General features: G+C 37.3%; 1 protein-coding gene across 1 annotated transcript in view; it reads right to left on the bottom strand.

Annotated features, from left to right (window-relative positions):
• Positions 1–1475: 1475 nt before the first annotated feature.
• Positions 1476–11853, bottom strand: part of ACTR2 (ARP2 actin-related protein 2 homolog (yeast)) — a gene marked incomplete at its 5' end in the record, with an annotated part of 17438 nt that continues 7060 nt past the window's right edge. The window contains 6 exons of the mRNA XM_010290112.1: positions 1476–2977; positions 4207–4339; positions 4765–4910; positions 5628–5777; positions 6566–6702; positions 9083–9155. Coding sequence (XP_010288414.1) covers positions 2807–2977; positions 4207–4339; positions 4765–4910; positions 5628–5777; positions 6566–6702; positions 9083–9155 — 810 coding nt within the window. The remainder of the gene's footprint in view (positions 2978–4206; positions 4340–4764; positions 4911–5627; positions 5778–6565; positions 6703–9082; positions 9156–11853) is intronic.

Here is an 11853-nt window from a genome sequence, read left to right as displayed (position 1 = left end):
CATGGTCTCAACCAGTGTTGTGTGTTAACATTCTTCAGAACTGTATAAAAAGCCATTTGTGTTACATCGGTTAACATCCTAGAACACTGGAGGGGGGGGCGGTTTGAAGCAGCTTAACATTAAAAATAGGACTTTCCCAAAAAACTTACAACTGATGCGGCATCTTCTATTCTAATTTTATAGGAGCTGAACCATATTGCAAATACAACTCAAGTTATTTGGTCTTAAAAAACAAACAAACAAAAAAAACCACTTTAAAACCAGATTGCTTTCATAGCAATTATTGAAGCTGTCAGCTGAGAACACACACATACACTCTCGTGTGTGCAAACACACACATGGAGAACCACACTGAGCACAACTGGAATACCCCATTTAGTATTTGGATTACCTATGCATTCTTCTGAATCCATGATAGCTGTAATTTAAAATGCTAGTTGCCTTTTTTAATATATACATGGTTTCCATGGGAACCCAAGATTCTGCACAATCAACTGACCTTTATTACTCATGGTGCTGTGAAGTTCTCTAGTGAAAGGGCCAAATTCCAAAACCTTTACTCAAACATGCACATACCTAACCGAAGCCAATGAACAGGGGAGACAATGGTTTAGAAAAGGGGTTGCAGGGTCAAGGTCTAGATTTGAAAAATCGTATGACAGATTGTCATTCAAAAACGGTTATTAAGTCATTCTTTGGTTTATTTCCATGATTCTCAACACTGTCCGAAAAGCCCAGAGACAGTCACATGAGAAACCATAGCCCTAAAAGCAAGCCCACAGCATTTTTAAATCTTGTGTATTAAATGTTCAGAAGACTACAGGAATTCAGAGTACCCCTTACATTCATGTCCCCAAAAAATCTAGTAACCGCTTAAGTGCATGCATTGAGGCATGACCGGCATGCCTGTAAATTCATATTGTTCAAGTTAAGAGTAAATATAGCTGCAAAAAACCCCACCCACCTATAATTAAATGGTCATTACTAGCAATACTATAGCGACTGTCTTGTTATTAAAGAAATGCAGACATGGTTTCTGCCTGTTTGGCTCATTCAGCCAAAAGGAAGCTGTCTGCTTGATTTAGAAAGCAAGCAAATTTTAAGAATCCAAGGGAGTTTAATATTTCCATGTTCCTGGGGTCAATTATTAATGTAAAGATGTAGACAAATGACAAGTATATGAAAGCACATCTCATACATTCCAAGGTTTGGAAGTCAAAAGCAGATCTTAACTTCCTGATGCTTAGATGTTACGGTAGGCTTGGAAAACCAGTAAGAAGTGATATAATATTCCCATGAAAAGCAAAGTAGAACTAAGTCTAACTGGCATTTGTATACAAGCAGTTTTTGCTATGCTTTATGTAAGGCAGATTTTATTGCAAAGACAGTTCCCAGTCTGCTAGTAGTACGAAAATACAGGCAACTAATACTCAGAGAAGATGGCTGATAATTACTAATGACAACTTCTATTTTTCAGAACAACTCAGCTTTAATGTACTTTCTGGAAACAGCATTTTCATCACTGGTTTTCACTTCCTTCCCGATCCCACTGGACAAAATGAGTTGTGGATATTTACCAACCAACAACATCTCATATTCCAATGTTATTTTTAACTGGAACAAATATAGGTCATTCTTTATAACCTACTGCCAGTGGTTGTTTATAAATATCTGCTTGCTGCAATAAACACTGGTCACTGAAATATTCATTCGCAGTAACTACTTGGCACTAGGTTAATATACTTGTGAAGTTTAATGGAAGTGCTTCTGATGTACACACAAGCACTTAAAACATCAGACTTTTAAAACTTAGTTTTGGGGGTTTTAATATCTATAGTTACAGTTTTCACAAGCATTTCTGAAAGTATTAAATCTCTTCAGAAGTTTAGAGGCTCCTGCCTCAGCATATCTAAGTTTCTCAACAATTACAGAATAGCTAATTTAACATTCTTGCTCCCTATGCTGAGACAACATGGTACCAAAAATTTAGCTATAAAAAAAGAAAGAGGCATTTTTGGTCAGACTGACCCCCAGCTGTCCCTTAACAGAAAAGCAACACAGCTCAAACCTGTCTCCTCCCTCCAGAAAAACACACCTAAGGCCACAAATTTACATTTGCCAGAGTATCAGGTGTTTCTCCATTTGTGGCAACTGTGTACATGCTCACCTAGAGAAATACAGTATGAAAGCCCCACCACCACCTTTAAGGATAAACCACCTCAGAAGCCAGTTTAGGCAGCAGTGCATATGGAACCACATTACATCAAAACAGTGTGTTAAAGCCATTCCAGCTAGTTAAACTAGTTTCTAACAATGTTTAATCAAAATTCCTAATTGCAGGAAAGAAAAAAATAATCTTAATGTAGAGAGAGGCAAAAAGATGCAAAGATAACCACCACAATGATCCAATAGCAAAAATTCCTGTTTAAAGGTTTTCTTATGCTAAAAAAAGGCACACAACCCCTTGTGAGCTAGAGACAAAAGCTAGCAGTACTACAGCAATAAACCCAGAAGAAAAAGCCTACCAGAATTACCCAATTGCCTACTGGGAAGGAACAATGAAGTAGACAGGCTGCTCTTGCTCTGTTTTGTTTGCAGGGAAGTGGTCAAATTTAATAGTCAAATTTAGCCACATTAAGAAACATTTAACAAAAGCTACCCCAAGAAACCAGAACAAAACCTGACCTTTGGGTCAAAAGGCCACAGACAGGCCTTTCCATAGCATGTAGCTGAGTGAGTTCAGAGATTGGCAATGAAAGAAAAAAAATAAAAGCTTTAGACATGTGATGGGAACAAGCTTTGGGATTTATCGAACAGTCACACCAAGCTTCTCCAGCACACGCACTCCCTTTTCTTGGTATTCTTGTCGGGTCATCCAGAAGTTGTCTTTGTCTTTCATGATGTCTGCTAGAACCGCACCACCCAAAAACACCATGTGCTTTCGACGAGGTGGATCTTCAATTCGGATCTTAAATTTCTAAGAAAAAGAAATGAAACTGTTACTAGGATTCTTGAAATAAAGCCTTTCAAAATAAGATAGTGCTTTCCACCAGAACAATGAAATGGAAACTGTTTAGTGAGAAAAATGCAACAAAAAACCTGAAATGCTAGCATAGGGCACTCTGTGTGAGCTTCCAGCTTGCACAACCAAAGTAAAATAACTACTTTGCACTGGAAATTAGAGACAGCTATTGACATTTTCCTCAAAATTCTACTTTCAGTGTATCCACAAAGCGCCCAGGAGTCAGAATACAAAATTAAAGACCGTATTTTTGCATTTCATGAGCATGGCAAAGAGTGAAATACTTCCTAAGCTTCAATGGTTAAAATTATCAGAAGTTACCAGATCATCAGATCACAAAGTATTTTAGAATTATATCAAATTTTAGAAGGCCAGATGGAACAGATTGTAAATTTACACGGTCTAGACCAACTAATTAATATTCCCTTAAATTCTTTGATGCTAAAGCTCTAACTTCAAGAGCAAAAATGAGTACAGTCAAAGCTATGTGTGAAATATTGTCTCAGACTTAAAACATTCTGTACAATTGAGTCATTTCATATAGCTGCAAAAGATCTGAGTGAACATTGTATTAAAAACCAGGGAAGTTCAATTCAGTTCAACATTAGAAACGCCACTCAAAGGAATTTTCTCTGTAAATATCTCCTCCTTGAAAAGCAGATAGCATTACAATGCAGTGTTACCTCTGTAACGTGTGTGTGGCTGTAGTCTGTGTATCACAGTAACCAATGAACAAGGGAAATTTATTCCACTTGAAGGTGTCTGAGAACTCTAGCCTCCTACTTTTGAGTATTTCACTTACAGCATAAACCCAAACATTTGAAGATAATTAAAAAAACCAAAACCCACCACTTTTTGCTCAGTGATGACTTTCTAAGGCACAAAATTCATTAGCTTCGTTAAATCTGTATTACAAGTTGTGCCCTAACATTTAACAACCCATTTTACATTCAAACTAATCCAAGACTTTAGGAATTACCTGCGATTAGCACGGACTAGAAGGTGGCTTTATTGCAAGTATAGACACAAGCAACCTACACGAAACGAACTCAGAGGAAGCAATTTTGCAAGTTGCATGGAGGGCCACCCGCAGCTTCTGTCATTTCTGACCACTTGGTTCCCTCTAGTGGGGATTCAGGATAAACCTCGGCCCCACACAAATAAAGTAGTGACTCGGTACCCACCGAGAGCTTTTCCACATCTCCTTTCAGAACTCGTTCCAGGTAGAGCTGTTTAAGTTCCCGCTCCAGTCGCGAAGGCAGCCCGGGGTACATGGTGGAACCTCCGGACAGCACAATGTGCTTGTAGAATTCAGATCTGACAAAAAAAAATAGTCTTTCTAGTGTTTCATAGTATATTCGGTAGTACAAGTAGATACCTGTACGTACAGGGGAGTAAATACAAATCTAAAAAACCGTCACTACACAAAGATAGACTTTGCACAAGTTTGGCAGACTTGCTCATGCTTTTCTAGGCATTGCAGAAAGCAGCAGTAAAAAAAAAAACCAAAAAAAAAACCTGTGCTTTCAAGATTTTATCCTTGCTCATTCATACCAAAATAGTGAAGTTTCCAGAAAACGTGTTAAGCTCCAAGGTGCTCAGACTGAGCCCCACTCCCACTATACACCCTCCCCCAGCAGTGCACATATTAGTGTCTAAAGCAAAAGAAGTTCTTTTGTTTGAATGCAGTTCTCACATCATCCCTGTACCCTGACAGGGGATTTTAAGTGTTCTGCTCTTACCTGGTGTCAATGTCAGCAGCCTGGATGGTGTTAAACAGCAATTCAGCCACACCAACCCCCTCTACGTTGATTAAGTGAGGCTGGAAGAGAGCCTCAGGTGCCTCAAACCGTTCTCCACCAACTTTGATAATCCTGCCATCTGGGAGCTAGTGAAAAAAAAACCCCACCATTCAGAAAACTACTTTTAGCCACTTGGATACTAAACAAACCAAGAGGAAATGACCCACATTGTTCCCTAATGTTCTAAAACAGGAAACTGTTGATAATTGTCACCACTGCAAGAAGTCATTCAGTACTACGGAAAGAAGATACAAATCCTTCAATCGTTACACAATTTACTTAGGGACATCAGGGACCAGATACATCGATACTGACGTACCAAACATTTCCTTGCAATATAGCTCCTAATACCAATTTAGACGATGATCTTGCAGCAAGACTAATGCTTTCCTGCAAGTTCTTTTCTTCCGTGTGTGATCACAGAAGTTTCCACTAAGAGCACATTTACCATTCTTGTCACCAGACATCAGTCTCATACATGTCACTGCTAAACAGATGAAGCTGAAACAACCCAACATGACAGAGTAAGTCCACTTTCTCTACAAGTTCCTGTACTATACTATTCATATTTCAAGGATCTACAATGACAAAAATGAGTAAAGTCTTACGGAAAATCTGAAAAGAACAACAACAACAAAAAAGCTTTTAAAAGTTTTCCCAGAAGCAAGTAATCTGATTATACAGACACCTGTGTCTGCAAGTGAGCTACTGCTAAGAAAAATTTAGAAGGAATCAAAGCTAAATGCTACCTGACTTTAAACCTGTGAAGTTTAGGACAAGAAAAGCTGTCTCAAAACACTCACCGTGTAGGATTCAACTAGTACTGTGGTCTCTAATGCCAGTTTCTGCTCCTGTTCAATGTTGTATCCCACATAACATAGCTTTTCCTTAATCATGCGAACCGTCTCAAAATCAGCAGAATGGTTGAAAGCATACCCCCGCAGTAAGAGGAGCTAGAGGGAACATTAGGTTAGCAGTAAATGAGAGGAACAGTCCAAACCTCTTTATCAGTAGATGGGTACATTCAAACATGTATCTTTAAAAATTCATCCCCCTTTAACTGCAAATTTAGTATTAAGTTAAATCTGTCAGAGTGTACCCATTATTACCAGAAAAATAGATTAGCAGCAGCATTACTCCAAGTGAGAAATTTTCTTCGCCATTACAACTATTACAAAGACAAATGGAAGATAACCAAGAAAAATTCTTATATTTAGGACTTCACTTCAGAACACTCCACTATTCCAGTTGAACTGTAAGATTTGTCAATCCAGAATGTTGCTTGTATTTAAAAAAAACAACAAGTAGCCTATAAAACATACTGTCTTATTTGATAATCAGGGAAAAATCACTACACTATTTTACACACTGTATGAAGAAGTCTTTCTGAAAACAGGTGAACAGAACTGATAGAATACAATTTTGTTTTCATTTTAGGTATCAAGAAAGCCAACTATTGAGTTTTGCCTTCCCAAATATGGAATAAAATCCCTTTCTACAAGGCTGCCACTAAGCAAATGTGAAGTCTCTGAATAATATCAGTATTACCACATGCGATTTAGATGAGGAAACATAGTAAGGATAGAGTGAAGCAATACAGAGAATAGAGAAGTTATTTATGTAATTAGCATATGAATAATAAAGGGAGAGTGTATAGCGGTTTCTTGTTCTCAAGGGATTTTAACTCGAACCAATGTACCACAGATACCAGCCTCAACCTTAAAAATTCTTTCCAGCTTACCTTAATGAGGTACCTAGTGATATCCCTCCCAGCAATATCTAACCGTCTGGTGAGATGAGGGAGAGAGAAACCTTCATAAACTGGGCAAATATGAGTTACACCATCTCCAGAGTCCACAACAACACCAGTCAACAAACCTAAGAGAATGGGAGGATGGGGGAAAAAAAAGTACAACTTTTATTACCACCTTCAAAATAGAGCAGAATAGTAGTGAGTTTAAGATAGGATTTTTCATTGTAATCTTAACACAATCTCTGTTCCCCCAGTCATAATTTTGGGAAAAGCAGTCACAATTTAGAATTCAGTTATTTCCATTCAGCTGGATTTTAAACTTAAGATTTTCATAGTAACAAATGCTTTCATGTAAGTTTTTTAAAAGTATTACCTCTAGTTTATCCTAGGTGCTTATAACTCCACCGTTCACAATTTTATGTGGTGTTTTGACATCTTAAATTGTACTCTAATTTAAAGAATATCTAAGATCATTAAATGCTTGTCGGGGCATAAATTCCTCCTCAGATTCAGCTTTATATGTGCAACCTTGCATTAATTTCTCAAATATGAAGAAACCTGGGGCTATTCAGGCCACAAGTTTACCTTGTTACAATTATTAGGACTTACTGATTTTGACTGGTATTCAAAAAACAAAACAATGCTTTCGTAAGGTAGAGAATATTTGGGCTATACAGCACACATCTAATTTTTTTCTTCCCCACAGAAATAGCATTAGGCTGAATCAGATACACTTTCACAGGCTAAAGAAATTAACTCTGGTGAAAAAAGTTTACCGTAAAACCATTAAATTCTAAGTTGTACAAAAGTGGTATCATAAGTTCGTAGAAACAGAAGTTTCTTCAGCAGCAAAATAAATAAGAAGCAGAATTAATGGTGAAAGTTGATGAGAAAACAGTTTTATAGTTCCTCACAAGCTACCTAGAGCAAGAAAATGTATTTTAAGGGGAGACCTTAAAATAATGAAGGAACATTTAATATGTAATGGCAAGGTGCATTGGTTTGGCTACTGTAATTTGCTCAAGCTTTGTAAACAGAAGGCAAACAAATTGGTTATTTGCCTCAAATGAACCAAAGAACACACTTTGGTTCAGTTGTCTGATCAGATCTTCAATTTATTAGTGAACTGGAACAACCGCTATGCAAACACAACAAATCTTGCAATCGGACACATGCAGTAAGTAAGGAAACAGTCAGTCATAAGGGACTACACCTAACTCCAAAAGACTGTTCTGAGGAGTTGCTAAAGAATTTCCTAATTAGAACTAGGTTTTGATATATAAACCCCTTTGCACTTAAAAGGCACATAAGCACGCAATTCCAGGTAAAAGCAACAACTAGTCTTAAGACAGTTTTACCAGCAGCAACAAAATGTGGTGCACTGAAATGCGGCATGCCTCTATATGCAATTTTAACCACTACTTTAATCTTTAATATAATACAAATAAGTAGGATGTTTTAAAGGGCCATTTAAAAATTATTATTTCTAAAAGCAAATGTTCTATTTATGTGCCACTTGGTTTGTTGTAACTTAGAAGGTCTTCAACTTTCATTTAGATGTTATTACCTAGAAACACTGTGGACCACTCTAAATTGTTTCACGTTTTGTTATTCACAAAGTAATTGAGCACTATGTGGTAAAATACACATACACTTACAGCAGAATTTAAGACTATATGTTAGTCAATTAAATACTTATAAGGAATCAAATCAAAGAAAAACCAAGGCAGGGGGGAAATAACAGGACAGATTGCAGCAAACAAAATTAATATCCAGGTCTGCAGAAGTGGTTTTGGTTCAACTAGTTTTAATGACTTGCATAACAGAACCACCCTTCCAGTACTCCATCACTTTTGCTCTTGGACATAGAAACTGTGGTGGCATGTTAATGGACAAGGATATTTATGTCCTGCTATGTGACAGCTAAACACACCAAGCTGCTAGTAAACAGATGTAAGGAGTCATGTTATTAGAACTGATGTGCTTGAGTAACTTCTTAAAATCCTAGATGGATTGCAGTCAATGGTAGAATTTCTATCGAATTCATGAATCTGGAACTTTCTCCTCAGGCTGAGGATCATTTGTTCTAGTTTAATATATAGCAAAAGAATCCGCTTTTTTTTTGAACTGCAAATAGTGCAAAAGTCACCTAGTCATCTTCTTGAAATTCACTTATGATAATAAATTCTTCCTTTATCAGAAAATCAAAAGCCTGTTGTTAAGACTTTATGCCAAAGGCTAAATGACTACACCCTAAAACAATAACCGTTTTGATAAACCAGATTTTTGCACTTACGAGCACGTCTCCACAGTTGGTTCATGAAAATAACACTGACAGTGGTACCTATCAATAGTTCCTCAAAACAATAAGCAAGCCCGTAAGTCAGAGCTGAGCTTACTTACAACAGCACTGAGTTAAGCGCAAGACCCACTAACACCATATTAGTACTTTGTCTCAGAAACACATTTATAAACTAAACAGATTTTAAAGTTATCTCTTCCTACCTTGCGCATACAAAGTAAGAACAGCCTGAATGGCTACATACACCCCAGAAAACTGGTATGTCTCAAACATAACCTGTAAGACGAAGGCAAAAATTAATTTCCAAAACAGGCCAAGAAATTTCATACATTTGAAAACTGTTTTTCTATAATTCTGCATTTTTGCTGATCAAAAACACTTTCCAGGAAATTTTGTCACACAGATTCTACACAAACATTAGAAACCTACTTGCTCTATGGCAGTAAGTAGTACATTCAATTCTATATCTTACCTGTTGACACAAGATGAGCCGTACAAAATATTCCATGGCTGTTTAGCAATACAAGTGAATACTTTCAAGAAACCCACACACCAATTTCTGCAGCTTTACCAAGCCATTTTCCAAAGTGCTTTAATGAGTGGGAGGCAGTACTTGTAGACCAGCCAAGTACTTCATTACTGAAGTGTGACTTGGGAATGAAATGTTTGTTAAAGGTGTATGCTCTTAGTCTAATTAAGTTCAGTTTTCTTTCCCCTTCATATCAAGCCCTACAGCCTTTGTATAACCGCAGACTATGTCAAGCAATGACCAGACTCCTACGCGCATGGGTCTAGAATCAGCCCAGTGTCACTGGTTGTTCTCTGAGTCTGCACCGCCATCTTCCCTTCTTTAAAGCATAACTGATGACAAACTTCTAAAATTAGTGCAAAATGCACTATTATTGAAATAGTACAGATAGGGCTAATTATGTTACCACATAAAGAAATCCAGAGGTTTGCAGAACTCTTCCTGAAACATAAAAAGTAACTGCCTGTCTTGTAGACTAGGTTCCCCTAACCACTAGTTTCAGTGAAGAAACAGAGTCTAGGATTAAAGGATGTAGAGTTTATAGGATCTTGTCTTCCTTATAAACACAAAAAAGGCCAAGTAAACAAATCATACTGCACAGCAGTTTTCCCCTCAAAACGCTTTACCAGGAAAAACAGATGAACTCTGCTTATTCCAGCAGATACAGAAGTTTTGCTTTTGCTATTCCATAGCCTCCTGAGCACTTCTGCAACTTTTAGGAATAGAAACTGATTAAATCCTAATTACTCCCAGAGCTCAAGTAAAAGATATCTAAATATTTTTAAAGAAAAAAAGCTGATGCCTGGCAATTTTAGAATTCTGCACTATTTAAGGAACCTCCTCTGTTAGAATAGCATGATTTTAAACAGCTGGCCCATATCAAAAACCTGATCCTTGCAAAGTCAAGTTAATTATTTCACAGCTGTATCAAGCACACTACAAAACCCCTGGGAAGACTGATGCTGCCTTTCTCAGGGTATTTGCTGTGAGCAGCAGTATAGCAGAAGCCAAGCAGAAAGGAACACAGAAGGGGTGAGCACCCTGCCATGAGAACATCAAGCCTTGGGTTTTTATAAACCCCCAATGTGAACTGGGTAATATAAAAGGAAATTTAATACAGTAGTCAGGTGAATGGGCTAAGAATGAGGAAGACATTACAAGGCTGGCTAGTAACTTCTGTAATGGCCACAATTTAGCACATAACGCAATACCTTCAGAAAGAAGAAGCAGAAGTGTCTGCCAGAAAAGGAATAGTTGAAAGGGCAGCAACACAAAGAGAGATCCCATTTGAGTAGTCATTGTCTAAAACCAGCACTATTCCAATGCAAGAGTCTTTCCAACAACCTGAGTGCTTACAAAATGAAAAACTTATTTAAGAAAAATCTAAATTATCATCTTCATACAACAAAACAAATATCCAAAAGGCATGAGTTACTGCCCTCACATGTTGTACTAAATCCTAGAAGCCACTGCAAAACCCTTTTATAACCTATATGCAGGCCTTTGGGGGGTTATTATTCCTTCTTTCAAGATGTCTAGGTCTGTTCTGTTGGACATGAAAAATGCCTTGACACAGGACACATATGTTAACAAATCTTAAGATGTAAACACTGAGCAGAACATTCTCCTGAAAAAACGACTCTTCTTGTGACAGCAGCTTTTGGATTACCTACAAAGTGACTAGCATAGAAAGGGGTAATTGAGGTAACTAGAGACAAACAGCAAACACTCAGTTAAGCTGAGGAGCAACCAGTGCCTTTTGCACACTATGAAAGAAACAGCACTTTTGTTTGTTTTATGATATATCTGTCATGTGAACATTTGCTGCTATGTATCTGAGTTCGATGGAGCAATGGGGTGAGGAAAGAGAACTACTGGAAGTAGAATGAAGTACAGTGTATATAATTATCTACCATCTTGATATGGCCCAGATGACTAAGCTTTTCTTTTAAAATGCTACTGCAGTGTATCACAAAATGCAGAGATGTTATATTTATTGCAGGCTTTAGGAAAAATCTTAATTCAGTCCTCTGCTTCATCCTGGGCTAGCCTCCCTGAAAAGGAGGAGTCCATGTCAAAAATGGAAGGAGTATAAATATGTTGCAGTTAAAAACCTAAATACTGCTAGTCCTCATAACACTGATCCATTAAAAATATTAATAGAAACAACGAGCTTCTGTTTAACTCAAATTTAATTTTACAAAAATGGATTCTAGTTCTCCCTAATCCTCTGGATCATGATTAAGTATCTACAATCTCTGGAGTGGCTTAAAAAAAGCAAATGGAGCAATGCAAATATTTTATCAGAGTTCAGAAGCCATACAAGACTTTTCAATGTATGGTATAAAATTACTCAGTACCAGAATAACTAAAAACCAGCCTTTTCTGCTGAGCAGGAAAACAGAAACAAGAACACTATTGTAGACAGCTGAAAAGCAAAGAAGC

This window comes from Phaethon lepturus, unplaced genomic scaffold (genome assembly GCF_000687285.1).
Source record: "Phaethon lepturus isolate BGI_N335 unplaced genomic scaffold, ASM68728v1 scaffold33326, whole genome shotgun sequence".
In the NCBI taxonomy this organism is placed as follows: domain Eukaryota; kingdom Metazoa; phylum Chordata; class Aves; order Phaethontiformes; family Phaethontidae; genus Phaethon; species Phaethon lepturus.
Note: the sequence above shows the minus strand (reverse complement) of the source record. Positions and strands in the feature narration are given on the sequence as shown.